The 27566-nt window shown below is 38.4% G+C and overlaps 1 protein-coding gene across 4 annotated transcripts in view; it reads right to left on the bottom strand.

Annotated features, from left to right (window-relative positions):
- KLHL25 (kelch like family member 25) overlaps positions 1 to 27566 on the bottom strand; it is a 57416-nt gene that overhangs the window by 14789 nt on the left and 15061 nt on the right. Inside the window, exons 2-3 of one of the 4 annotated variants that reach the window (XM_074234141.1) lie at positions 4671 to 6314; positions 4488 to 4565 (exon numbers count right to left, since the gene is read on the bottom strand). In XM_074234141.1, coding sequence (XP_074090242.1) covers positions 4531 to 4565; positions 4671 to 6300 — 1665 coding nt within the window. In that variant the 5' untranslated portion in view covers positions 6301 to 6314 and the 3' untranslated portion in view covers positions 4488 to 4530. Of the gene's footprint in view, positions 1 to 4487; positions 6315 to 27566 lie in introns of all 4 variants that reach the window. The other 3 variants (XM_074234140.1, XM_074234142.1, XM_074234139.1) reach the window with 3 other exon arrangements.

Genomic DNA, 27566 nt, shown 5'->3' with positions numbered 1-27566 from the left:
ATTACATTTATCTACACTCCCAAGTTCATACTAATGAACACAAGTTATAAAATCATGACAGTTTGTCTTCATATTTCCAGGGTCTAGTACATAGTAGGATTTATTTAATTGGTTTTAGAAGCATCTAAAGAGTGAACTTCTATAAAAATGAGGGAGTTGAACTAAGTGGTGCCTAAGGTTCCTTTCTTAGGTCCAGGGGTCTATGAACTTGCTTCATCAAGAGTTCAAGAGAATTGAAAAGATTAAAAAAACAAAGAAACAAAACAACCCAGCAAGTGTGAATGAATTCAAGTCTTCTGACTCAGATAAATTATGGTCTCCTTTACTGAAAGGACTTGTAAATGTGAGAATTAGACTTCCAGGACTAGTAGCTGAAGAATTATGGAAAGCCTGCTAGTGAAGTGTGAGGGAAAAGGGCCAATATTCAGAAGGAGGAAGAAAGTATATTCTATAACCAATCTCCTAAGAAGTAACAAGTCCAGCTCCAAAGGAATTCTAGGATGGACTTTTAAAAATCTGAGGTCCTTGATCCAGAGGGATCCCCAATAATACGATAATTGTTTTTCTTTTGAATCCTATGAATTTTGTTTTATGCTTTAAAAAACACTCTAAGGAGTCTATAGCTTCCAGTAGACTGACCAAGTGTATCATGATACAAATAATATCTAAGAAACCCCTATTATAACCAGATGGTTTAATCCACTAAGAAAGAGAAGAACCAATTACTAGATACTAACCCAGGTTCCCTAGATTAATTGTGTGAAATTAACTGTATGATCATATCATAACATTGCTATTAACATTGTTATTATGCTAAATAATATGTTATAATGTTAAATAGCATTAAATAACATTGTATTTTTCCTATGCCTTAAACAGTCTCAATATCCTGAGGTCAAGATGGAGGGTTGTGGCCTAGGTGATAATTAAGTAAATTGGATTCAGGATTTAGCTGAATGACAGTACCTAGGGAATGCTGTCAGACAAACATCAGCCTGAAAGAAAATGATTTGGTGAAATGCCCATAGGAATCAAAGGATCATAGACTAAAGGCCTTAAAGTTCATCTAGTTCTACCCCTACCTCATAGTCTTTTGATAATGTGGTTAAGGGACTTGCCCAAGGTCACACAGTTAGATAATTATTGTCTGAGGCCAGATTTGAACTCAGGTCCTCCTGAAACCAGGACCAGTGTCTATCCACCATGTCACCTAAGTGCCTCCCTGCCCCCCCCCCCCATAGTTTTACAAATCAGCAAGAGTAAGGTCTGAGGAGTTTAAGTGATCTGTGTAAGGTCCCATAATAGGTGGGTGTTAGGATTCTAAACCATCTCTTCTGCCACCAAATTCAGTATCCTTCCCACTATATGATTCATCCTCTTCTCTCCTCTCTCCTCCACTCTGATCTATTCAGCATTTTAAACCTTTGATAACAATAGCTAGACTTTATATAGCATCAACTATGTGCTCTATTCAAGGGTCTTTAGAACTATTATCTCATTTGATCCTCCACAACAAAACTGTGAGATAGGTATTATTTTGACCTCCATTTTATAGTTAAGGAAACTGAGACAGACAGAGGTTAAGTGACTTATCCAAAGTACAGTTAAATAAATGTCTGAGGCTGGATTTGAACAGCTATTTTCCTAGCTTCAGGATTAGGGAATAAATGTAAATCCTTACATTTAGGTTCACTAAATTAGCCTAAGTATGGGATGAAAGGTGAAATACCTAAAAAGCAGGTCATGTTTCAAAGATTTAAGTATTTCAGTAGAAAGTAGGTCCACAGGTCAGAAATACAATTGAAAAAAATAAAAATAAAATTGAATGTGATTCCAGAAATATGAGGCAAGAAGAAGCTAATTAGTCACCCCTGTGTGCTATATTGGTCAGGTACTCCTGGAAAATTCAAGTCCAATTCAAAGGAAGACATTTTCAAAGGGTTGGCTTTGATAACTGGAGAGTTTCTAGAGAAGATGACTAAGCCAAGTCACTCTGTGGGAGAATGTGGAGATCATTTTGGATACAGCTGGGCTTTGTCATGTGTACATTGGCAACATATGAAAAGTGAGTTCTTGCATTTGCAGATCATGTCCCTTTTTGTGTCACTCTCCATCAGAGACTCTGAAGCTTCACTGAAAGTCAAGGGAACTAAGACAATACAAAACAAGTATCTTTGTGATATTTGATAAAGACACTGAAAATAAGGTATAATAGTAAAAAAAAAAAACTCACATGGATCTCTCATTGCATTTCCTCTCCACTGTCTATTGTGTTCACAGGCATAGAGCAGCCTAGCAAGGAGAATGCTGGACCTTCTATGAATATCATAAAGGCAGGCATGTTCAATTATAAAATAAACTTTAGATGCCCAGCAGTCAGTTGAACAATTTGATGTGAAGTCTCCAGTCCACTCCCCAAATCCTAAGCTTACTTTGTTTATCCCTAATGTTGTCAGAGGAACAGTATAGAGTGCTCAACTTAAAATCAGGAAGACCTGGATTTCAAATTACACTTCTGCCAACTTTATCAGCTATGTGACCACAGACAGGTGATATATCTAAATAGCAAGGCTATAGACTGGGAATAGGTGTAGGAGTGTTACCCCAATTTCCTCATCTATATAATAAAGGAGTTGGTACTAAATATGTGCTTTTTTTTGGTAGGTGCTTATAAATATTTGTTTAGTTGAATTTAGTTGGTTGATGTCTTCTAAGAGAATTGAAGAGATTAGGACAATGGGTAGTTAATTGGGTAAACTGAGTGAGCCACACCTACTCCATTTTGTTTTTCAATTCTGGAGCTACCTTAGTTATCATTCTAGTCAATTAGGGATCTAGTCCAATTTCTGTATTATGAGAAAACTTTATTCAATTGTGGGAATTGAGAGAAAAATCTTATTGCATTGTTTCTCTGTATGACAGAACCTGCTGGTTCTACCATACCTGCTGCTTAGAGACCCTTCCTTAACAAAGGACTAAGATTGTGCTGACCAGAAACCAGGTCAGAACCAAATATTGACCCAAGGAATTTTCTCACAATTGTACACCTCAAGCAACCTGTATATCTTCTCTGAAAATTGGCCTATTTACTGATCAATCACTTCCTTTACAAACACTGTTTCCTCAGGTTTCGGGGAATTATATCTGTTTAGCCTTGTCCTTCTAACTTGGAAATTCTCTAACCTTTCTTATAATTAGAAATGAAATTACCTGATGTTGTATTGTTTCCTTTTAATTAACTAGATTTTGGTTGTTTTTAATGGGTAAATATATGATTCTCCCTGTATTTGGGAACCAGGACTAAGCTGAGGAGGTCTAGTTCTTGGGAAATTGCCATGAATTGCTTAATTAATCAATATGTTCAGAAGCCTGAATCTTTATTTCTTCAGTCATTCCATCTTTCACCTTCCACACCTCTTCAAAGTCTTCTGGGACCATCCATAAAACAGAGAGCTGAGAGAGATGTTAGAACACAGAATATCAGTGAGAAGAAACATGCAGACTAAAGAATGTCTGAATTGATTGATCAATATGATGAAAAAGGAAAATGATCAACATGGGAAGAGATGTGAGAAAACTAGGACACTAATGCATTGTAGGTGGAGTTGTAAACTGATCACCCTTTCTGGATTTGAAAAAACACCCAAAGGGCAATAAAACTGTGCTTACTCTTTAAGAGATCACAAAAAAAGGGTAAAAAAACCCCTACATATATAAAAGTATTTACAGCACGTCTTTTTATAGTGGTAAAGAATTGGAGATTGAGGGGATGCCCATCAACTGGGGAATGGCTGAGCAAATTATGGCATATAAATGTGATGGAGTACTATTGTTCTGTAAGAAATCATGAGGGATGGAACTTCAGAAAAGTCTGGAAAGACCTGGATGAACTGATGCTGAGGAAGTGAACAGAACCAGGAGAACACTGTACATATTAACAACAACATTTTGAGATGATCAACTATGATGGACACAGCTCCTCTCAGTAGGTCAGTGATCAAGAATAATTCTAAAAGACCTGTGATAGAAAATGCCATCCATATCCAGAGGAAAAACTATGGAATTAGAATGCAGAGCAAAACATAATAAATTCACTTTTTAAAACTTTTATTTTTTCTTTCTTCCTCATGAATTTTCCCCCCTTAGTTCTAATTTTCCTTTCAAAACATGACTATTATGGAAATATGCTAAACATGATGCTATATGTACAACCTTTATCAGATTGCTCACTGTTATGGGGAGCAGGGAGAGAAGGAAGGATAGTAGAAAAATGTGGAACTCAAAAGCTTCAATGTTGAGTGAATGTGGAAAAGGATGAATGTTCGAAACTGTCTTTTAATGTAATTGGGGGGAAAGAGGGAAAAAAAGAAAAAAAGATAAGAAAAGAAGGGCCTACTTTCAAAGAATGAATCTCCAAGTGGTGAAATGTTCCTGAGCTTTTTGCCCCATCATGAAGAGCATGGCACCAAAGAGGGGTGAGGCCTTACCTGGCTGAGTTCCTGGGGTTGAAGTCACTATCCTAAGGGTTTCTCATGCAGGCAAATGCTTCCAGGTGCTGACGAAAGCTGTGGGGATGAGTGAATAAGGTACTGTGGTGATGCAGGTCCATGTATCTGAGGTAGGGTCATAGCAATCTAATGTCTTACAACGCTGGGTACCAAAGTACCCACCTACCACATAGAGCTTGTTCCCTGAGGCCAAGGCATGGCATGACATGCGCTTGGCTGTCATGTCCCCAATCCGCGTCCACTGGTTGGTCTCACAGTCAAAGCGGTAGGCAGAAGCAGCTGTGAATTCTGTGTCACCCCCCATGATAAAGATCTGGCTGCCCAGGACAGCGGCTGCTGTATAGCGCCAAGGCTGAGGACATTCTGCTTTGATGGTCCATCGGTTGTCTGCAGGGTCATAGCACTGGACTTTGGACACCATGTCCCGGTGAATACTCGTGCCACCAAAGACAAAGAGCTTGAGCTTAGCACTCACCACTGCAGCATTGCTGACTCCATCTCTTAAAGGAGCCACCATCATCCATTTGTTGGCTCCAGGGTCATATTTTTCTACTTGCTTCAAAGAAACAGAGGGGGAGGCTGGGAAGACCCCAGCCACTGCAGTATGTCCCCCTACCACATAAAGGCAATTCTCCAGCTCAGCTGAGCCATGACCAAAACGAGCAATCAGCATAGGAGCAGCCTTGGACCACTCTTCATGGACAGTATCATATACCCAGACATCCTTGGAGACACCATTCTCAGAGCCCCTCCCACCTGTCACATAGACCTTACAGCCAATAGCGCAGGCACTGAATTCCTTCCGTGGACTGGGCAAGTCTGCCTTTGGGATGATTTCCTTTGCTTTGTGGTCCACCTGGTAGATCTTGTCACACATGAAGGTCTGGCCTCCGAGGATCAGGAGGGTGTGGCCTGCCTTTCGGGGTCGGGCACAGGGGCTGGTGACCACCCCATCATTCTGTAGAATCTTCTTCTTGCAGTGGAGAGCCTCATCCATGATAAGCTTGTTACGCTCATCTGCCATTATGAGGTCCTCACAGGCGATGGCCTCCTTCAGGATGTCAGAAGGCAGCAGAGCCAGTCGTACACTGCGTAGAAGCTCTGGGAGGTACACCTTTCTCTCATCCAAGTCATGTTTCACCCACTGAATAATGGCCTCAAAGACTACGCGTTCATCCTCTATCTCGAGCTCATCACTGGAGATCAGATCCAATAAGGTGTCCTTGGAGAGATTTTTGAAGTCTTCACTCTGTTGTACTGTCTCAAAATGTAGCAGGCACATGCGCCAGGAGAGCTCATAAAGGCGGCGGCACTGGTGGGCATCTGAAAGGAGCATCATGCCCAGACAGTTGGAGGGGAAGAGATTCTTCTCTAAGAACTCAGCTGCGGCATCTCGCACATCATGGAATTGGAGCATGTCCCCCGCTTCTAGAAGGGATTCAGCATTTTCCTCATTGATGATGATCCGGGAGGAATAAGCGAAGTCCAACAGTAGCTCAAGGACTTCCGGATGGAGGCTATCATGAAAGTTGACCGCATCATCTAAACTTTCCCTCAGGCCATGGCTGAACATGGCCTCAAAATAGCAACTAGAGGCTGCCAACACAGCCCGGTGGCAGGGGAATGAGCGGTCCCCAGCCCAGAGGGTGACGTCTGTGAACATACAGTGCTTACGCAAGGTGTTGAGGTGGGACAAGACACAGTCTGGATGGGAAGGTTTGTGGAAAAGAGTGATGTTCATAGAGCCTGTGCTTGTCCTGGACTTGCGGTTCTCATGGACGCTGACAGACATTTTGATCAAGTCTGCTAAGGAAAGAAAAGCAAATGTTTCAATAGAGCCACCAGTTATCCTTTACTAAGTCCTAGTCCTAGTGCTTCGTCTATATTGCAACCAATGGCTCTTCTTCTTGGCTATCACCCTTCACTGCCAATCATCAAAGCCCACAGATCCCAAGAGGTTGCCAATTCTTGCCTAATTCATACTTGCTTCTTGGTTCTGCCAAAGCCTCTATCCTTTTCCTTCAGCCCTGAGACATAAGATCACATGCAACAGAACTCAGCAAGCTCTACCCTTTCAGCTTCAATCATAGTCCCTCAGTTCCAGTCAATGTTGACTCAGGTATGGAATCAAACTCAAATTGAGATCCACTCATGGTTGGTAGAGTCCCAGACTCATAATAGGCCAAGATTTGGGTAAGCTATATATTACGGTTATCAGATTAATGAATATAAGAAATAGGGAGAATATAGTATTAATTTGCCTTGGTAAAAGGAGTATTTTTTTAAAACGATGATAATGAAAGGTTGATAAGTGAAAAAAAAAGTGCTTTTGCACTCAACAAAAGAAAATACCTAATTTTATAATATATTTTAGGGTTTGCATAGTACAACACACACACACACACACACACACACACACACACACACACACATATATACACATATGTGTATGTATATAACTGGGAATGATATATATTTCATTTGATTCCACAACAGCCTAGGATGTAAGTGCTATTCTTAATCCCTAATTTATGGTGGAGGAAACTGAGGTAAGCAGAGTGTGACTTGCTCAAGTGCCAGTGAGGAGGTGCCTGAGGATACTCCAAGTCCAACCCTCTCTCTAACACACCTCCTACCTCATTCAATATCGGGATTAAAAGATATAAAATAAATTATTGAAGATCTTGAACCCTTTGACATTTTAAATCCTGACTGCTTCCAGTCATGAGTACTAACTTTCAATATCTTATTTTTTCAGTTGTATCTGTGCTCTTGTGGACCAAAGCATACTAATGCTGTTCATGGGGTTTTCTTGGCAAAGATAGTGGAGTGGTTTGCCATTTTCTTCTCCAGTGTTTAAATGGACTTAAAAAGAAGTTAGGTGACTTGCCCAGGGTCACACTGTTAGTAGGTACCTGAGGCTGCATTTGAACTCAGGTCTTACTGACTCCAGGCTCAGAACTCTACCCACTAAGCCATCTAGCTGCCACCTTTAAATATGTACATATATAAAAATTTTTTTGTTGTTGTACTCTATTTGACAAATAAGCATTTTCATATCCAGACTAACATGAACCAAACAGATGAGCAGGATTGTACAGGAAAACATTATTATGTAAAGCTTGCATTTTTAAAAAGAACATAATCAATTCAACATGTTCGTTCCAAAGCTGTCATACTTGTCTTCCTAACCTTCTGTTCCCTTCTGTACAATTAGTACCAACTTTTTGAGAACAGCGTGAGTTCAGAAAATTTAGAAGGGAAATGGGAAGGTTTTTGAGGATACTAAAATAATCCTTTTCTACCTAAGACCAGTGAACATTCTGTTCAATTAAGAGTCATTTAGGTTTTCTGGGTTTGGTAAGAAACTGATTTTAGCTTTCATTCAAGCTGTCATCTCTTTAGATGATTAACCCAGTGTCAGAGGTTAATATGCTCAGGACCTTCAGTCAATACTGTGTTCCAAAATGTAGGCAGGAAGCAAAGCTTAGGACTCCAAAATTACCTGAGCTGAAGCCACCTAAACTGAACAGCAGTCTGTGCTAATGGGCTTAGTCAATGGGTCCTGCCTCTCAAGCTGTTTCCACTATTAGACTAATCAAACCTCTTTGTCTCCCCTTAGTCTTCCCAGTCTCTGCCAAGAGATGCCAAGAGGCTCAGGTCTGGTTCTGTAGTATTAATAAAAATGATAATCCTTCCCCTCAAATTATTATCATTTGGTAATTTGATATTATTTGCTAATATTAACGTATCTTATCAGTATTTTAAAGCCTAGCTAGTCCTCAGGGCCATTCCCTTCATTTTACGGAAAAAGAGAGAGAGTCAAGTGGTTTGGATGAAAGTCTAAGGCAGGCAGTAAATGGATAGATAAACGGTAGTGCACAGAAGCCAGCCTAGGATTTCAGATCCCAAAATGAATCCATTAGTCCAACTCCTGGTGCTGTTAAGTTTAGGATTTGTAATTTTAAGAAAGTCAAACCCACTCAAAGAAAGGTCATGAAAAATGCCTTTAGTAAAACTCATTTTTAAAAGAGAAAATTGTTTGACCAAAATGTATTTACATATACTCTCAATTCTGATTCTAGGTCATTCACCAAAATTCAAGATATACATTTAAAAGCTCAACAAAAACAGTTTCCCACAATCTTCTCATTTTATCAAGACCTCAACCAGCAGTGAGCACCTCCACAGGAGGAGACACTATTCAGGCCAAATTTAGCTCCTAATTGTTCTACATTCTGTGTTTCTGGCTGGCTTTCTCTGATTCTCTGATTGTTTTTTTTTTCTCATTGTCTTCCTTCTCTCCATTCCCAGAAAACAAAAATAAACAAAAACACCCACAAATGAAATCCACTATGACTGTTTGGAAAATATAGTTAAGTTGTTGAACTGGTGCCAGGGAGGTTGCTGGTGCTATATTAACTTTGAATCTGAGATCTCTTGTTTTCCATAGCTGTAAAGTGAAGGGAATGGACCTCAGGACTGTTTAGGCTTTAAAATACTGATTGATAATATTAGCAAATAATATCAAATTACCAAATGATAATAATTTGACGGGGAGGATTATCATTTTTATTAATAGCACCTCCTAAATTAGGAGCTAAACTTGGGACCAAAGAAGACTTCCCAATGGCCTCACACTCCTATGCTCCACTATTTATATTGAGGTCCTGGTCTCCAAGGGAGTTAATTCTGTTGGTTTGTCTTGATAAGGGGAAGCACCTACTAAATTTGGGGCCACTGAAATGGAAGAGGAAAGGAAGTGTACGCTGACTGATAGGTAGGCAGAGCCCTAGTGCAAAACCTGCCAATCTCCCAATTTTAGATGAGGTCATTTACAAGAAGCAACATGGAAGAGTTGGCCCCCAGAATAGAAGTCCAGAGGCCTAAGTTGTGAATCCCAACTAAGTCATAAGCAAGCTGTGAAACCTTGGCCAAAAGTCATTTTATTCTTTGGGTCTCAGTTTCCTCATATGTAAAATTCAAGGATTGAAAAGGTGATTTCTTAAATTCTTTTAGCCCTGATCCTATATTCAGATCACAAAAGACATGAATGAGCAACAACACTCGTGGGCTGAGACTATTGCTAGTTTGTGCCCTAGTATTTTACACACAGCAGGTATTTAGGTATTTAATATGTATCTGCAGAATTTTACTGAATTTGGCACATACCTTCTCAGTTACTACTGATGTTACAGATTAATTGGACAGATATTCAAGGAATTCAGCTGTTGTCCAGTTTAGAGATAAAAATGTGGGGTAAGAACTTAGGAGACTAAATATCCTTCATGGTAAACATAACAGGGGCCCTGCTTTAGTCATCTATGAATCTACCAATCAAATGAGCTTTAAAGCAAGTGAAAATGTTAAGTCCCACTTTTGCATTCCAGACCCAGAAACCTGCTCCTTTTCTCTTTCAACCTCTCTAGTTCTCCTTCTGTCCATCTCCTCCCCTTTCCAAAATGTGACTTGCGAAGGATGGAGTAAAGAAGGTAATAGCTCAGGAGATCTATAGGACAGTTCTTTCAGTGCCTTAAGCTGGAGTTTATCCCAGGATCCAGGGGAAGGTGAAAGACCTAAGGCCTTATTTAAGCAGACAGACCTTAGAAATGAGGTTCATGTAAGCAACTATGCAGCTGATCATCCAAAGCTAGTAAGTCTGCCTACGTAAGACCAAATTCCAAACTTCCCTCCTCTGCCAACAAAGAAGTCTATGGAAGAACACAGCATTGGTGTGTTGTGCTATTGCAAATTTATGTTGTTTCTTCAGTATTTCAGGTAGGACTTAGCCACCAGTTCCTAGATGCTACTCTGACTAGAGCTGAAATGCCATTATTAATTTATATCTCCTGCCTTATTCAAATGAGTTCTTCCTAAGACATACATCAGTAGGTCTCTCTGGAGCAAAATGCACTCTGACAGCTGACCCACCTGAGGCTGCTAGTATTAAGGATTCAGATACTTCTGACAGTGCTTTCCCTACAGTTAAGCTGTTCTGTTCAAGGGAAGCCTTGAGCCTAAAGGTGGTGAGGCTGGTAGAGGACTAGGAATTGGGAGGAGGGTCAAGTCCCAGTTCTGCCAACCTCTCATCACTTTACCCAATTAGGGAAATTACAACCAGAGATAGACAGGCTATCAAGATTCTAAAGGGTAGTAGGAAAAGGTATTAGACATATGGTCACATTTTGAATCCCAGTTCTGATTTGGGGGAAGGCACTATACTATCTCTCTGGTTCTCATTTTTCTTACTTAAACAATAACTGAGTTGGACTCGATAATCTTTGAATCTTCTTTCAGCTCTAATCTTATGAGTTAAAACCTGCCTCTTTCCTTAACTATAGCTATAGTATCAGGAGAATAAAAAATAATATTGTCATGCCCTGAGATTTCTGAACTTATATAATTTGGGGCACCAAACATAATGCCAACCTGGTCACTAACCAGAACCATAATGAGAGCTAGTCAAATCATGTGCCATATTGTTAAGAGAAGAACCGGGACTACCCAAGATGTCTTGATTCTATGGAAACCTCGTTAGGGATCTGTTTCTTCCTTTAGCACAGTCTTCTGGGGCACATTTCTGGGGGTTTGGGGGAGGGGAGAAGAACTTTACCCTACCCAGCTGGTAAAGAGACAGAAGCCCTCTGAGTAACTTGATAACTTAAATGGTAACTTAAAAAAATCAAAGTATTTATTTAGCTCCTCCTACCCCCCCAATATGCTATGGGTGATGGAGAGATGAAAAAAAATCAGTATAGGATAGCTTGCTCTTAAGGAATGGAAATTTCCTCCAGTTTCCCAGCAGCAGGAATGGGAACCAAGATGGAGATGGGACATAGGGATATATATTCAAGTCTAGCCAGTCACCTAGACCTAACTAACTCTTCCCTACTGTTAGCATTCATGGTTCACCTACCTTTTCAATCAAAATTAATTAGTGTTGCCTTAGAAGAGCTCTTTTTCTCTCATTGTAGCTCAGGGGTTTGATGGATTTAAGAGACTTCACTTAACTTCAGGGCATTGCAATGAGATAGATTTAAAATTTATCATTCTGCTAAAAGCTATTGATCCAGCTTCAGAATATAGCTACTTACTTCTGCCTGGCTCTCAAGTATCAGGATCCAGCTGATGTGTTAATCTTTCAAAGTCAATTATCCCTGGGAAATTAATGTGATCAGAACTGGTTTCTAACAGGTCAACTTAGTAGTCAGGGTGATGCTAGAAACAGCAGAAAAGCACCCCACTTTCCTTGGAGAAGACTCCACCAGGTCTTCTCACCATAGAACATCTTTTTGCTCTTGTGTGCCTCTTCTTTCATCTTTCAGAGTTCTTCATGGAAACTCCATTTTGAGGAATGGTCCAGTGCCTAGAAAACTCCTTCTTCTCCCAGATCTGCTTTGGATTCTACACTTTATTGCCATGCATACCTCCCTTCCCCTTTCCCCTTTTATGAATTGTCTTTCCCCATTAGAATATAAGCTCTTTAAACATAAGGACTATTTTTCCTTTTGCTTACATTTTTATCCCAGCACTTAGGATAGTACATAAGAAACAAGTCAAACTAGGGCTGCTTCAAGTTATCAGCTATGTGAAAACTAAGCCTTGCTACTATTGGTTTTGTGACTCTCTATAGAGAACTGTCAAGCCCACCTTCCTTCATTAGATATTGGGTCATAAAATTGTCAAAAATTCTTCAAGGTCAGAGAAGAATGATGAGCCTTGGACTGCAAAACTTAAGGGTTGGGACCTTCAGTGTTAAATGAAGTTGATCTGCTGTTCAGGACATTTGTTGCCTGGTTGATTCTCAGTTTGGATTAGGTACTACTTTGGTCTGTGCTCATTAGAGAGAGCTTGGTTTGACTGCCTTGTGTCCCAACCACATATCCTTCAGGCTGAGTCTGGGCATTGTACTCCCTGACAGAATAAGGTTCCTTTCATCTTTGGGAAATCTTCTGCATCCTGTTAGACCAGCCCATTCTGCTAAGAGAGGAAAAAGGTGGGTTGAGAAGAACTTCGGAAAGAGCATTTTTCCCTCTCTTTTGAACTCGAAGCCAAAAACACATAATCTAAGCCTCAGACAATGAAGAAGTATATAAGGATGAAGTCCAAGAATTAATTCCTATTCAGCTCTGGAAGCTCTTTCCTAGTCATAGGCTTTTGGAGGTTTATTCCAACATACAAACATGTACCACAGTTCCTGAGAACTGCTTCAGGCAACAGCAGATGCAGTTTACTTGGGTTTTTTGGTGTGATCTCATGGAGTCAGAAGTCAGAATGAATTAATTCTACCTCAGTAGGACAGGTTTCATCTTCAAGGAATTTGCAGTTAGAGTATTTTTCCTGTATTTTTCTCTAGCAACTTTACTATAGTTTAGAAATTTTATAATATTGTGCTTCTTGTGATTATGATTAAAAATCATCTATGCCTGTATCGGGTCAGAATATTTTTGCCAACCATAGAGACTCTAAAGTCAAAGCCTGTCATAATCAATAGGAGCTATTCTATTTTTGTGGTTCTTGATGACAACTGGATTTTATCCTGAGAAAAACAAAAAAAAACAGAACAAAAACTTGATATCAAAGTATGACTGTGCCTCCTTGTTGTTATTGTTTGTCCTTCATTCTCAAAGAGGAACATGACATCAGAAAGGTGATGGCATGACATACAAGTCAATTGGATTTAAGTGAGGGGGTGTTGTGCAAGGTCACCAGCTTCACTTTCTCTTTTGGAATCATCTGGGTCCTGTGGACAGATATGGATCAGGATGCAGGAGATGGCCAAACATATCCATGGAAAACCTATCTGTTCATACCTTGAATTCATAAGTAAGGGGTTAAGAATCTAGCCAGAGATAGACACCAATGGTTTCATTAAACTTGGGTCATAGGAAGAGAGGATTTATGTGGAATCAATGTTAAAAGGATGGAAGTGGTCTCTGCATGTCAAATCTGCTGACCTTTGGTAGTAAATGTGGTATATGGGAAAGTGTTGGAACAAATGACTAAGCTTTAAGGGTTAGAGTACTAGTTTGAGGACTCAGCTACAGTGGACTGATGCTCCTTATTTTCCTTTGTCTTCTGAATGACATCATCATGTCTGCCTGCTGACTGTGGGAGAATTAACAACTAGGTTGAATGGATAGAGAGTTGGATGTAGAATCAGAAGACCTGAGTTTGACACTTATTTAGTTGTGCAACCCTGAATAAGTCTCTTATATCTCTGTCTCAGTTTTTTCATCCGTAAAATAAGGATAGCAACACCACTCACCCAAAGAGTTGTTGGAAGGTTCAAATGAGAGAATATATCTGTATCTGTATCTGTATCTATCTATATCTATCTAGATATAGATAGATATATATTAAGTGCTTTGCAAACTTTAAAGCATTATATAAATGCTGGCTACTATGGGACATGTCTGTGTACCCAGGGTATCTGGGGGCAGGGTCTAGGCATGGCTCCACCAGTACTGTTCTCAAGTACATTTCATGATGTGAACAACAAGAAGTCACAGGTTCAGCCTAAATTTGGACCTTAGAGGCTGAACTCACCCCTTTACCTCTCCAGAAGATGGGCACTGACAATGATAACAGACACCATTAAAAGCATCTTAGTCAAAGTCAGACCAAATATTTAAGAACATGGAAATAGTCTCATGGCAAGTAATGCTAAGGGTCACAGGACAACAAATTCTTACTAAGTATCTATTCTGTGCACAGTAAGAGTGGCCACTGAAGGCAAGATATAGAAATACATGATCTGTGCCTTCAAGAAATTTACCTTCTAGTTGAAGAGACAGCAATATATGTGTAAAAAAAAGTTCGTAACATAGTATAGTCTTTACAGCAGTCAGTGATATAGATCAATGAGTGCTATAGGATGTTAGAGAAGGAAGAGACAACTTTGATTTGGTAAATATAAAGTTAAATGCCTTTAGTCTATCTAGCTAGGCTATCATAAAATCTTTGCATTAGAGCTAAGAGTTATGTATTCCAACCCTCTCATTTTACAGATGAGGAAGCTAAAACCCAAGAGTGGGGAAGTGACATGCCCAAAGTAATACAAATAAGAGGGGGCACATTCAGGATTTGAACCCAGATCTTCTGATCTTTAATCCAGAACATGTACCATTGTAGCACACAACCTCAACCCATCACTTATTCCACTCTCATTCCAAGATCTAATAAAATCACTGGCAAAGGGATATGTTAAAATTTATAGCTTGGTTGGATCTCCTGCAGTTTCATTTCTCCACAGTCCTCTTTTCCTTTAAGCCAGGAAGATGTTCACAGGGAGGCAGCATGGATTGGCTTTCTTTATATTCTTTGCCTGACTGGATGCCTTTCTTCCCCCAGTCATGTGTAACCTAACAGCCCTCCAGGGGCCCATCAGAATCTCTCCATAAAGATGTTGAGAGCCGGAGTACAGTTAGCAAATGAAAAAGCATATTTAAAAGAATCCATGATTGTATTGACTTTCCACAGCATGGCATCATCCTTCTTTTCGCACCTGGTGGGACCCTGCTTTCTGATTACCCATTTACTATCAGAGATTAGAAGGGGGAGAAAAAAAATACCCAAATATACCAGGCAAGCTTTTTTAATCACCTATACCCTTCAGCCTCTCCCAGCCCCAGAGTCTCCCTCTCCCCCCACCCTTTTACCTGATGCACTGAAACATTAAGTACATTTGAATCAACAGTATCCTCTTCAAGCTTAGTGTGATCAATAAGACCCAGGCTGGTTAACATCTCTTTTACCCAAGGTACAAGAGCTATTATTACAGCTGAAAGAAACTATTGAGATGGATGCCCATCTTCACTGAAATGGAAACAACCTACTGTTTAGAGCAATGGGCCAGAACGTAAGGATGTGACCAACACAGGAGGTTGACAGCAGATTCCCTCTGGAGAAATCTGCCCTGCATCCCTAACAAACAAAGAAAACAAAGGCAGAAATATGCAATGATATATGAAACACTTGTTAGATTATGAAGCAACACTTTGCATACAGATGGTTAGGAACTCTACTTATTACTTGTTTAACCCTCTGTATCAGGGGGTCAGAGGAGCTTTATCCCTGAGGATACCTGGCCTGAAAAAGTCTTTGGGGACACAGTAGAGCTATGTTCAGTTTGGGGAGATAGCAGAACCATCATTTGGACAAAGAATAATCTAGACATGGAGAGTACAGAATTAAACAAAATGGACTGAAGTTGCCAACTTTAGGTTTGACATAAGGAATATCTTTCTAACAACTAGAGCTATCCCTAAAGTGAACAGGTTTCCTTGGAAAGTGCCCCCCCCCCCCAGCTAGCTTGATCACTTTTCTGGTATATTATAGACGGAATACTGGAAAGAAGGAAAGAAGGAAAGAAGGAAGGAAGGAAGGAAGGAAGGAAGGAAGGAAGGAAGGAAGGAAGGAAGGAAGGAAGGAAGGAAGGAAGGAAGGTAGGTAGAAAAGGGAGGGAGGGAGGAAGGAGGAAATGAAGAAAGGAAGGTTAAAGAAAAGAAAGAGAAAAAAATTCCCTCTCCATTAGTATAGTTGTGTGATGGGACTTATTGTCTTGGAACTCTGGAGCACTGAGAAGTGAAGTGACTTGCCCAGCGTGTGACAAAAATGGAAGTTAAATCTAGATAAAATGATTTTCAGGTCAGTCCACAAACCACCATATTATTCTGCCTATCAATGTCTTATATTACGTAATTTTTTAAAAAACATGAATTGAAGAACAAAGAGGCATTTTATTAAGTGCTCATTGTATGCCAAAGACTGTGCAAGGTGTTAAGGACACCAATCCAAAAAGGCGACAGCCCCCTACCTTCAAAGAACTTCCATGTTAAAGGGGCAGAGGTAACTATCACATAGAAGGTAATGGTAACCAAGAAGGTTTTGGTTTGATAAATCATAGGGATCATGGAACTGTGAGGGAGTTACAGTGACCTGCACTTTCTCATAGTAATAGTAATACTGCTATGATTATGGTTCCTTAGAACAAAGAAAAAGGGGGGGGCAAGTGGATGATGTATATCAGATGGCAAGAAGATGACTGAGGGTGGAGGTCATGGTTGGAAATTGCTAGATATAATGAACCATGTGAGTTTATACTCAGATAGCCACCAGGGAGGATGGAAGCACAGTCACTGGGCCTGATAGTCATGAGGATACAAAGGTACGATTAATGGCAAGAAAATAGCCAGGGTGATACTTTGTCTTTTCAATTAGACTCTAGATTCCTTAAGGGCAAGGACTAGGTCATACACTTCTTATATAGCATGCAAACTGAATTGAACAATGAGTATGCAAAAAAACCACAGATGAACTCATATATGCACACATATATGCATGCACGTACAATACACATATGTATTATACATAAGAACATATGTTTACGGTCTAAATAGAAATTGATGCATAATTATTTTAGTATGTGATTTAAAGAATATTGATTATTTTATTTCATATTATTATTATTATGAAAAAACAATATATACAAATTTGATGAGTTGCATATATATCTGTATCTATGTATAATAAAATTTCTTGAGTACCCTGAGGATAAAAAACATGATGCCACTTATTCACTCTCAAAAAAGGGGGATATCTATGATTGTAATGGAATATTATTGTGCTATATAAAATAACAAGCAGGATGATGTCAGGAATACCTGGAAAGACTTACATGAACTGATACAAAGTAGAGTGAACAGAACCAGGAAAACACTGTACACAGGAATAGTAATATTGTATGACAGAGATATGTGAGTGATTTAACTACTCTCAGAAATACAAAGTTCCAAGACAATTCTTGAGAACCTATGATGGAGAGGCAGCTAGATGGTACAGTGGATAGAGCACTGGCCCTGGAGTCAGGAGTACCTGAGTTCAAATCTGGTCTCAGACACTTAATAATTGCCTAGCTGTGTGACCTTGGGCAAATCACTTAACCTCATTGCCTTAAATAAAAAAAAATTTAAAAAACCTATGATGAAAAATGCTATCTACCTCCAGAGAAAGAACTGAAGTCTGAATACAGACTAAAGGTTTCTGTCTTTTTTTCTTTGTTCTTTCTTTTTTTCTTTCTCTTTTTTCCCCTTCCTTCTCTCTTTCTCTCTGCTTCTCAAGTCTTCTTGAACAAAATGATTAACGTGAAAATGTTTTACATGACTACACATGTAGAATTTATATCAGCTTGCTTAATATCTCAAGGAGGGGAAAGGAGAGGGAGAGATAGAATTTGGAACTCAAAACTTTAATATTAAAATTGTTTTTTTCATGTAATTGGATAAAAATAAAATATTAATTTATAAAAAGAAGGGGGATTCTTCTCCTAGATTATATCTTCTCCAGCCTGAAAGGGAAAACAGAGACCAAAGCAGCCCTGGCAGCTGGAATATTTCCTCTTTCAGAGGATTCTTATATCTACTTCTCCTAAATTCAATCTTTGGCTCATCCTATCTTCAGACACATTTTTTCATAAGCACAGCTGTTTCTTGAGGGCAGGCATCGTTAATGAAATGGATACTATTACTCTAGCAGAGGGGCTGGGTAACTCAGGGCTCAGATTCACCCATCTGCTGTAATCATTTGGTTCCTTCTAACTGAGAAAAGCGGGGAAACCACAACCCATTCAAACAAGCTCTTTTCCCATCTTTCTGCAGTATTCTTGCAGACTAATGGTGCCCTTCTAAAAACAGGAGAGTCTCATAACATTAGTGAAAAAGGAGCAAGATTTTAGAAGGAAGGCTCAGCTCAGAGCTGTATTCCTGGCTGAATTTCCCATCAGTTCCTCCAAGGACACCCATATTGGTCTTCCTAAAAGAAACTGTAGCCTTGAAGTTGCTTTCATTGTGTCATCTAGAGGGACAGAGAGGAGGAAGTGAAATATGCAGATTTCTCATGAAATAAAGGGCAAAGTAATATAAAAAGAAATTTTAGAATACTTATTGATGTCTATAACTCTGCTTCATTGCTCCTGACTTCTTACTATTATTCCCCAAAAGACTGGACAATTTGTAAATCAGTGCCTGGGATTCAGGACTGCTCCTCTCCTGGTTTCTCCCTCAGTACTTCTTCCCATAAAGTCTTTGTCTGCCTCTTTATAACTGCTCCAATTTTAGTTTGAAAAGAGATGAAGGGCAGCAAAGATCTTTAACCTCTCTTACTGAATAAACTTCTGACAAAGGATTAGGATAGGGCAAGTCAGATATAAAAGGAGCTAAAGAAAAAGGGAACCACCAAATGGAAAGAGCTATATGGAGAACAATTAGAAGATATTTTCTCTTTCAGAACGTGCTTCAATACTTCAATGGAGTGATAATTTCCTCAGTATGAGCCCTCCTTCCACCAGTTTACTATGTTTGATGGGTAACAACAGTAAAAAATATTCATGACTGAGTAGTTAACCTTCTATTAAAAGTGAGATGCACTGAATACTAGTTTCTTTTTTTTGGTTTATTTATTTTATGCTATTACAATAATCTTGTATAAGAGTAAACATACCCCCCAAGAAGATGAGAAACCTCAATAATAGTGAGAGAGAGAAAAAATGTACTTCACTCTGTGTTCAGATTTCAATGGCTCTGTCTCTGAGGTGGGTTGCTTTCTTTATCATTAGTCCACCAGAGAAATTGCTTCAATATTTTTCCCACAGTTGCTATTAGTAGCTATATTTCCCTCCACTCTCATTTATTTTATTCTCTCTTCATCCTGTCCCTGTCCAAAAGTGTATTGTATCTGAATACCCTCTCCCACAATCTTCCCTCTCTTCCATTACCTATTCCCCCCACTTCCCTCCCCATCCCCCCCCCCCCATCCCATCCCTTTCTTCTCATTTTTCTCTAGGGTAAGATAGATTTCTATACCCTATTAAGTGTGTGTTATTTCCTCTCTGAGTCATTTCTGATGAGAATGAAGGCACACTCATTCCCCTCCACCTTCCCCCGTTCCATTCCATTGAAAAAGCTTTTTCTTGACTCTTATGTGAACTATCTTAGCCCCTTCTTCCTCTCCTTTCTCTTCCTTGCAGTACTTTCATTTATCACCCATTGACTCCATCTTTTTATTATATTATAGCATTATATTCAGCTATTATATAATAGCATTATATTCAGCTCCTTCCTGTGCCTTGTCTATAAATGCTCATAAGAGCTGTTAGCTCTTATGAGAAAGTTCATATGAATTTTTTCTTCCCATGCAGGAATACAAACAGTTCAACATCATTAACTTTCTCATAGTCCTTCTTGTCCACCCCCTCTTATGGTTCACCAGAATCCTGTACTTTGAATACTACTTTTCAAACACAATTGTTTTCAGAACCTGGTTGTTCTTTTGGGCAAAAGCCTGATATTCTGCTGCCAAGCTCATGTTTGAAGCCCTTCCTTCCAGCTTTATAGACCCCATAAGAGTTTGTATTTTGCTCTTAGGGTCTTCAAGACACCAGGATCTCCTCTACATCACAAGGACATTTTTCTAGTGATACTTCCACCAATGTCTAAATAACAAAAAAGACAATGTTACCCAGGATCAGAGCCTTTCAGTCATTCACAAAAGGTTACTAGGATCCTATTGTTTCAGTCAAGTCTGACTCTCTATGATCTCATTTGGGGAGGGCATTTCCTGGCAAATATACTGGAGTCCTTTGTCATTTCCTGCTCCAGGACATTTTACAGATGAGGAAACTGAGGTAAACAGGGTTAGGAGCTTTGCCTGGGTCACACAGCTAGGAAGGATTTGAGACCTCATTTGAACTCAGGATCTTCTGAATCCAGGGCTGATGCTCTATCCACTTAATCACCTAGCTGTCTTTTAATACTGTATTACTGTGACTACTCCCCACTGAGCAGGAAGAGAGCAACAGAGACGCTGCAGCTGACAAATGAAGCAGGAAATTTGATCCCCAAGATGGAGCTACCTGAGGCTTTCTTGGGCTAAAGAGTCAATCTTCTAAGGAGGAAAAAGCTCTCATTTTGGAGCCAGAAGAGGCCTGAAGTCATTTTCTCTTCATCTGACAAAACATTTGAACACAGACAAGTCAGCTGACCTCTCTGAATTTCAGTGTTCTCACTATAATCTTTCTTTTAAAAGGTAGCTGTGAGGATTATAGTTTTGAGGCTGGAAAGTACCTTATTGATCATCAAATTCAACCCCTTCATTTTACAATTGAGAACATTGAGACTGAGAATATGAGCTCCTTGGAGGGCAGGGATGGCTTCTTTCCATCTATGTTTCCTTCTTTTTTTCTTCCTCCCTCCCTCCCTCCCTTCACTTCAGTGAACAGCATAGGGTCTGGCACTTAAAGCTTGTTGACTAATTAAGAGCTGGAGGTGAGAGCAAGTGAGAAAATATGTGTAAAATTCTTTGTAAACTTTCCAGTGCTCTCTGAACATCAGGGATGATCATGCTAGCTAGCAATTATATAGCACTTCCTAGATTTGTAAAATGTTCTTCACAGGTTGTGAAGATGATGAATGGTATGAACGGGGTGGCATAAAGCCAAAGGAGATATTTTCTGATATCTTGGAGCTTTAACAATAAACTCAGAAGCATCTTGTAGAGAAGGGGAGTCTCTTCCCTCCATTCCTGCTAGGAAAAGTTGTAACTAAGGATTTGTAAACCCTAAGCAAGGTTTGCTTGCATGTATTTAATATTCACCAGATGCTTTGAAGCTTCACTGCAGCACGTGTGACTTGACTTATAATACCTTTATGCTCTGCAGTAGAATTTTCAGGCATAAAACATGTGCAATTATAAAAATTAATAGAAGCAGCTCTTCATGGCCCTCCATCCTGAGTGGTATGCCCTAGAAAGCTGCTTACGTAGCTCAGATCCTTTATCTTTGGCTCTGCTCCTAACCCCTCCACTTCCATCCACCCTTAGGAAGGGAGCTCTGGATTTTTCTGTATACTACAATTGTTTTAGTAATTAAACACATATTAAATGCTTTTGATGAAGGTGGTAAGAATAAAATTTGATGAAAGTGATGAGATAAAAATTTATCTTTCTAGTTAAAACTATCAGACTAATTCAGTGGTTCTTAGCCTGTGTGGTCTTATGAATGTCTTCTAAAAATGTGTTGATAAATTTTTTTCTTTTGATAAGTATATTTCATTGTAAATGGTTTCTTTTTTTTACACTATGATTTTTATCTTGGGCATTTTTAATCATTGTTCTGAGAAGTTACCAGACTGACAAAAAAGGTCTATGATACAAAAAAGGTTAAGAATCCTGTTCTAATAGCACATATCAGAAATGAGATTTTTTTCCCTAAGCAATTAAACATTTTCCCCAAATTTTGATTTTCCTTAATATATCTCATTAAAAGATACACACAACCCTCAACTTGGAGTCAGAAGAACCTGAGTTTAAATCTTATCTCATATATTAACTATCTGTGTGTCCTGTTTGCCCTAGTTTCCTCATTTGTAAAATGGGTTCCAATAAAAGCACAGGGTTATCATAGGATAAAAATGAGATATTTTTAGAGTACTACAAAAGTGCTATATATTATGTTTCAAATTCAGTAACACAGAAAAAATTTCACACAAATATAGTAAACTTTGATTCATTATGACCCAGAAAGTGGTGATTATGGCTAGGTCAGGCAGTAGATAAGAGTATCAAGGCTGGAGTGAGGATGACACATCTTTCTGTGTTCAAATCTGGCCTCAGATACAAACTGTGATCCTGGGCAAATCACTTAATACTGTTTGCATCAGTTTCCTCATCTGTAAAATGAGTTGAGGAAATGACATATCTCTCCAGTATCTTTGCCAAGAAAATAACAGATGGGATTACAAAGAGTTGGATGCAAATTAAAATGACTGAACAATGGTGATAATAGAGACCAACACTTGTCATTTGGTTTCTATGTCATGATAACAGAGTCTATATTTTTTGTGTATATAACATATATAGGACAGGATGAAAGGGCTGGCTGAGGTTAGATAATTAGAATTTATAGGGACCAAAGATGTTCATTACTTGGGTATAAGGTTGAAGGAGGGATGAAAAAGTAGATCCAAAATTAAGGGGGGGGGGACAGCAAGAAGACAACTTTAACAGGTAATTCAGTGATTGAGGACAGTGATTTGTTAGACTGATTATTTAGTGAAAAGTTTCTTAACTTTTCTGGTGTCTTCTCAGGATATTGGTTTTAAATGCATAAAATAAAATACACCAGATTACAAAGGAAACCAATTTTATTAAAATAATTACTGAAAATTTAAAAAACGCTTAAAAATTTTTAAGAATCCATGATAGAGAATCAAGGAAGGAGAGAATAATGGACTCTAGTAAAGAAGAGGGAAGAGCTGAAAGCCTAAGATCACTCTGAGAAGGAAGTATAGGTTCAGAAGGAATAAAGCAGTCGGAGAGCTGGTAAAAGATTCCTGGTTGATGGTATAACATGGTTGAGATTTCTTTCAAATCTGAGATTCTTTATTCATAGTATAGAGAACCTTTCTATGTATCTGGAAGAGAGAAGATGAATATAGATAAAGATTTATAGCTATCTACCTAGTATACACAAGGTCTCTTTCTCCTGCTATCTCCCAGTCTCTCCTTGACTCTATCTCCCTCCTGGCCTTCTCTCCTGAACCCTGTCTTGTCTCTCTCTCTATTTTGTTTATTTTTTGTTTCCTTTCCTTTTTCTTTCAAACATATTCAAATTTCCATTAATTTTGAAAAACTGTATTAAAATCTACCATCTTCTCAAGTTTTACACACACACACACACACACACACACACAGACACATAAATTGCCTTTTATTGCTCATCATTTTCTGAGCCAAATTCCTACCAAAAAAGGGTTTTCCCTTGTTATTCTATGTTCTCTTCATTTACTCTCTAAGCTGGCTTCAGGCTGACCTTTACTCAACTGAAACTGCTCTCTAGAAAATTACCAATGAACTCTCAATTGTTCAATTTGAAAGTCTTTCTCAATCTCTCTCCCCTTTCATGGCTATCTGTTGCATTTGACACTTGATTACCCTGTCCTCCTGGATACTTTCTCCATTCTGGGTTTTCAAGATATTACTCTTTCCTGATTTGCCTTTTGCTGTCTGAACACTCAGTTTTCTTTGCTGACTTTTCCCTCTATATTTTGTCCTCTGACTCTGGTGTTTCCCAAGGCTCTGTCTTAGTCTCTCAACCACCACCCCTTCTATCTTGGTGACCTCTCATGAGTTAAATCATAATCTCTAAACTGAAACTCAGATCTATATAGCCAGTCTCAGTCACTACCCTAAACTTTAATCCTGCATCACCAATTGCCTATTGGACATTTCAAACTAGAAGTCCTAAAACATCTCAAACTCAGTTTATCTAAAATGGAACTCAATTCCTCTCCAAATATGCCTCTCTTACAAACTTCCCTATTTCTTAGGGGCAGCTGGGTTGCACAGAGAATAGAGTACCAGCCCTTGAGTCAGGAGTACTTGAGTTCAAATCCAACCTCAGACACTTAATAATATCTAGCTGTATGGCTTTAGGAAAGTCAAGCCCATTGCCTTGCAAAAAACAAAAACAAAAACAAAACAAATTTCCCTATTTCTGTCAAAGACAACACTAGACTCCCAGGTTTGTAACCCTGGTATTATATCTTTATTTTTCATTTTCTCATTCCACATATGCAGTCCGTCACCAAATTTTGTTGTTTCTACCTCCAACATTTCTCAAATCCAACTGATTCTCTTTCCTTACAGGAACACTTAGCACTTCTCACCTGGATTATTGCATAAACCTCTCATTTGGTCTCTCTCCCTTAAGTCTCTCTCCATTTAATTAAGGTCAGACTTGACCATATCACTTCCCTATTCAATAAATTCCAATGGCTACTTATTGGCTGTAGTTCAAATATAAATTCCTCCCTTGAGTTTTTAAAGCCCTTTACAACTTTGGTGCAACCTAGCTTATCAGTCTCATGGCATATAAAATTATCCTTCCTACATATTACAATCCATTCAAACTGGCATTCTCTCTTCCTCACAGGCAACACTCCATTTCCAGCTCCATTTGCACTAAGTATCTCCCATTTCTGGAATATACACCCTCCTCACTTTTGCCTCACAGAATCCTCTTCTTCCTTCATATTTCAGCTCAAGCACTACCATGAAACCTTTACTGATTCTCTAAATTCCTATGGCTTCCCCTCTCAAACTACTTTGCTTTAAATTCTTTTTATTTATTTGCATTTATTCCATATATATATATATATATATATATATACACATATATATATATATATATATATAATGCTTATGGCTGTACTTGCTGTCTTCTCTGAGAGAATATAAGCTCTTTGCAAATAAGAATGGCTTCATTCATTATATTTTGTAGCACTAGCACAGGGAATATTACCCAGCATATAGTAGACTCTTAATATCTTCTGCTGATTACTTCTCTATAATTTAGAGCCTTAGAGATTGCCTACAGCACTGAGAAGGGGCTTGCCCAATGTCACACAACCTGGTTTATACTGTCATGGACAAGTATATGCCAGGGTTCCCTGACATAGGAAAAGTCTCTATATCTACTATCACACACACATATATACACAAATATATAATTATTGCCTTCACACTTGAGAAGCAGCATCCTATGGTATAAAGAATTTTGGATTTAGACTCAGGATCTGGGTTCAAATCCCATATGAAAGATCAATTATCCTGTGGAGTTTGAAAAAAGACCAAGGACTATTACCTTTAATTTAGGAAAAAAAAAACTGATTGTCTGATCTTGCTATCTCATACTTTATGTTTTGTCCTTAGGATATGCTTTCTCTCTCATCACATTCAATTTGGATCAATATATACCATGGAAACAATGTAAAGACTGACAAATTGCCTTCTGTGGGGGGTGGGGAGAGGGAAGTAAGATAAAGGGAAAAATTGTAAAACTCAAAATAAATAAAATCTTAAAAAAAAAAGAAAGATCAATTATCTGGATCATCAATTCTTTCTGAAACTTAATTTCCTCATCAGTAAAATAGGAATGGCAATAGAAAAATGGTAGCGTACAAAGGAAATAATTCTCTATTTAAAATTATTGGATTTAGATCTGAATCCTTGTTCTTCTACTAGTTGTGTGACCTTGGGCAAGTGACTCAACCTCTCTGGATTCTCAGATTACTCATGTTTGAAGGGGTTAGATTGGCTGATCTCTAGACCTTGTTTAAATCCTATAACCCTATTTTTACTACTTACCTCATAGGACTGGGCTAAGTTCTTTGAAAACCTTAGGGTAATATGTGAAATTAGCCAATTGTCACCATAGTTATTCAATTTCACTTGAGGAATTGCTATCTTTATATTAATCTTTATCCTGTTGCTAATGATCCTTTTTTAAAAAAACCTCCTTGGAATACAGACCTAGTAGAGGTATTGCTGGGTCAAAAGGTATGCACAGTTTTATAGCCCTTTTGGCATAGCTTCAAATTGTTCCCCGGAATGCTTGGATCAGTTCATAACTCTGTTCACAATGCAGTGTCCTAATTTCCCCACATTCTCTCCAATGTTTGATATTTTTCTTTTCTGTCATTTTAGCCAATCTGATAGTTGTGAATTAGTACCTAAGAGCTCTTTTAATTCTCATTTCTCTAATCAATAGTGTTTTAGAGTATTTTTTCATATGACTATGGATAATTTTGGTTTCTTCACCTGAAAACTGCCCTAGTCCAGGTCTTCAGCATAAAATGCCTATAAGGATCAATTATCACATAATCCTAATTGAAGGATTCAATTCAAGCCTTCAAATTTCCAGGCTCTCATGACTCTAATACTGCTTGCCACCATCAGATTATTTTTTTCAAATACTTCTTTTCTTTATGACACTCCATTAAAAAAACATCCCCCCCCACAATACTCACAAAAGAAAAACCCTTTAATGTCTCCTCAACTTCTTTTCTTCACATTCAGGGGTCTCATACAATCTGATTTTACCCACCTCCCTCCTGCTGAATCTTCTATTACATCCTGTATTCTTTCAGCTTAACAGCACCTTTTTTTTTGTCATCCTCAGACACATTAAATGTATTTTCCTGCCTTTATATACTATTCACATTTTGTCCTCTACTTGGAATATCCTCTCAACTTCTCTTTCCGCTTAACCAAATCCTATCTATCCTTCCCAACTCAACCTATATCTTCTTCATAAAGCTTTTTCTGACCATTGCAATAGGTAAATCTTATTAGAACAGGAAGGGATGTTAAACAGCATCAAGGATGTTATATAGCATCTACCATATCACATATCAAATGGTATAGTGGAAAGAATGTTATACTTGGAGTAAGGAGACCTGAATTTAAATCCTACTTTCAAAGCCATAGCATCTACCATATCACATATCAAATGGTATAGTGGAAAGAATGTTATACTTGGAGTAAGGAGACCTGAATTTAAATCCTACTTTCAAAGCCTAATTAGTAGCATCTTTATGGGCAAGTCACTTGTAAGCTCAATTTCCTCATCTATACAATAGGATAGTGCTAAATGTAAAATATTTCTGACAGGATTATGAGAATGAAATTAGACAGTGTATGGAAAGTCCTTTGCCTAACATTACATAATAGGAGTTATATTAATATTAAAATATTACATAATAGTATTTGTTATCTAGTTCAATTTCTTCATTTCATGAGTGAAGAAAGAGAAGACCAGAAAGCCAGAAATAAGTGACTTACTCAAGATCACAAAGCATGTGAAGGGTCACAGAGATAGAATTCAAGCCCACACTTTGTTATTATAAATCTAAGTCACTTTTTGCTAAACTACAAAATTTTTCATCTTCTGATTTTAATTTCTAAATCACCTTGTCATATAATTATATTAATTATCATATTCACTCAATAATCATTTATTAAATAAAGCACCATGTTAACTCTTGGTGGAGATTTAAACACATGATCCTTAACTTCATAGATACAATTTATCAGACACATATATAAATGCTTATATACTACATTTTAAGTATAGTGCTGAATAGAATATATCAAAAACAGAAAAAAGGTACAAAATGTACACGTAAGTTTTTAGAAAAGAAAAGCTATTTGGTACTGGGGACT

Source organism: Macrotis lagotis, chromosome 4 (genome assembly GCF_037893015.1).
Source record: "Macrotis lagotis isolate mMagLag1 chromosome 4, bilby.v1.9.chrom.fasta, whole genome shotgun sequence".
Classification (NCBI taxonomy): Eukaryota; Metazoa; Chordata; class Mammalia; order Peramelemorphia; family Peramelidae; genus Macrotis; species Macrotis lagotis.
This window is presented reverse-complemented; position numbering and strand designations above follow the sequence as displayed.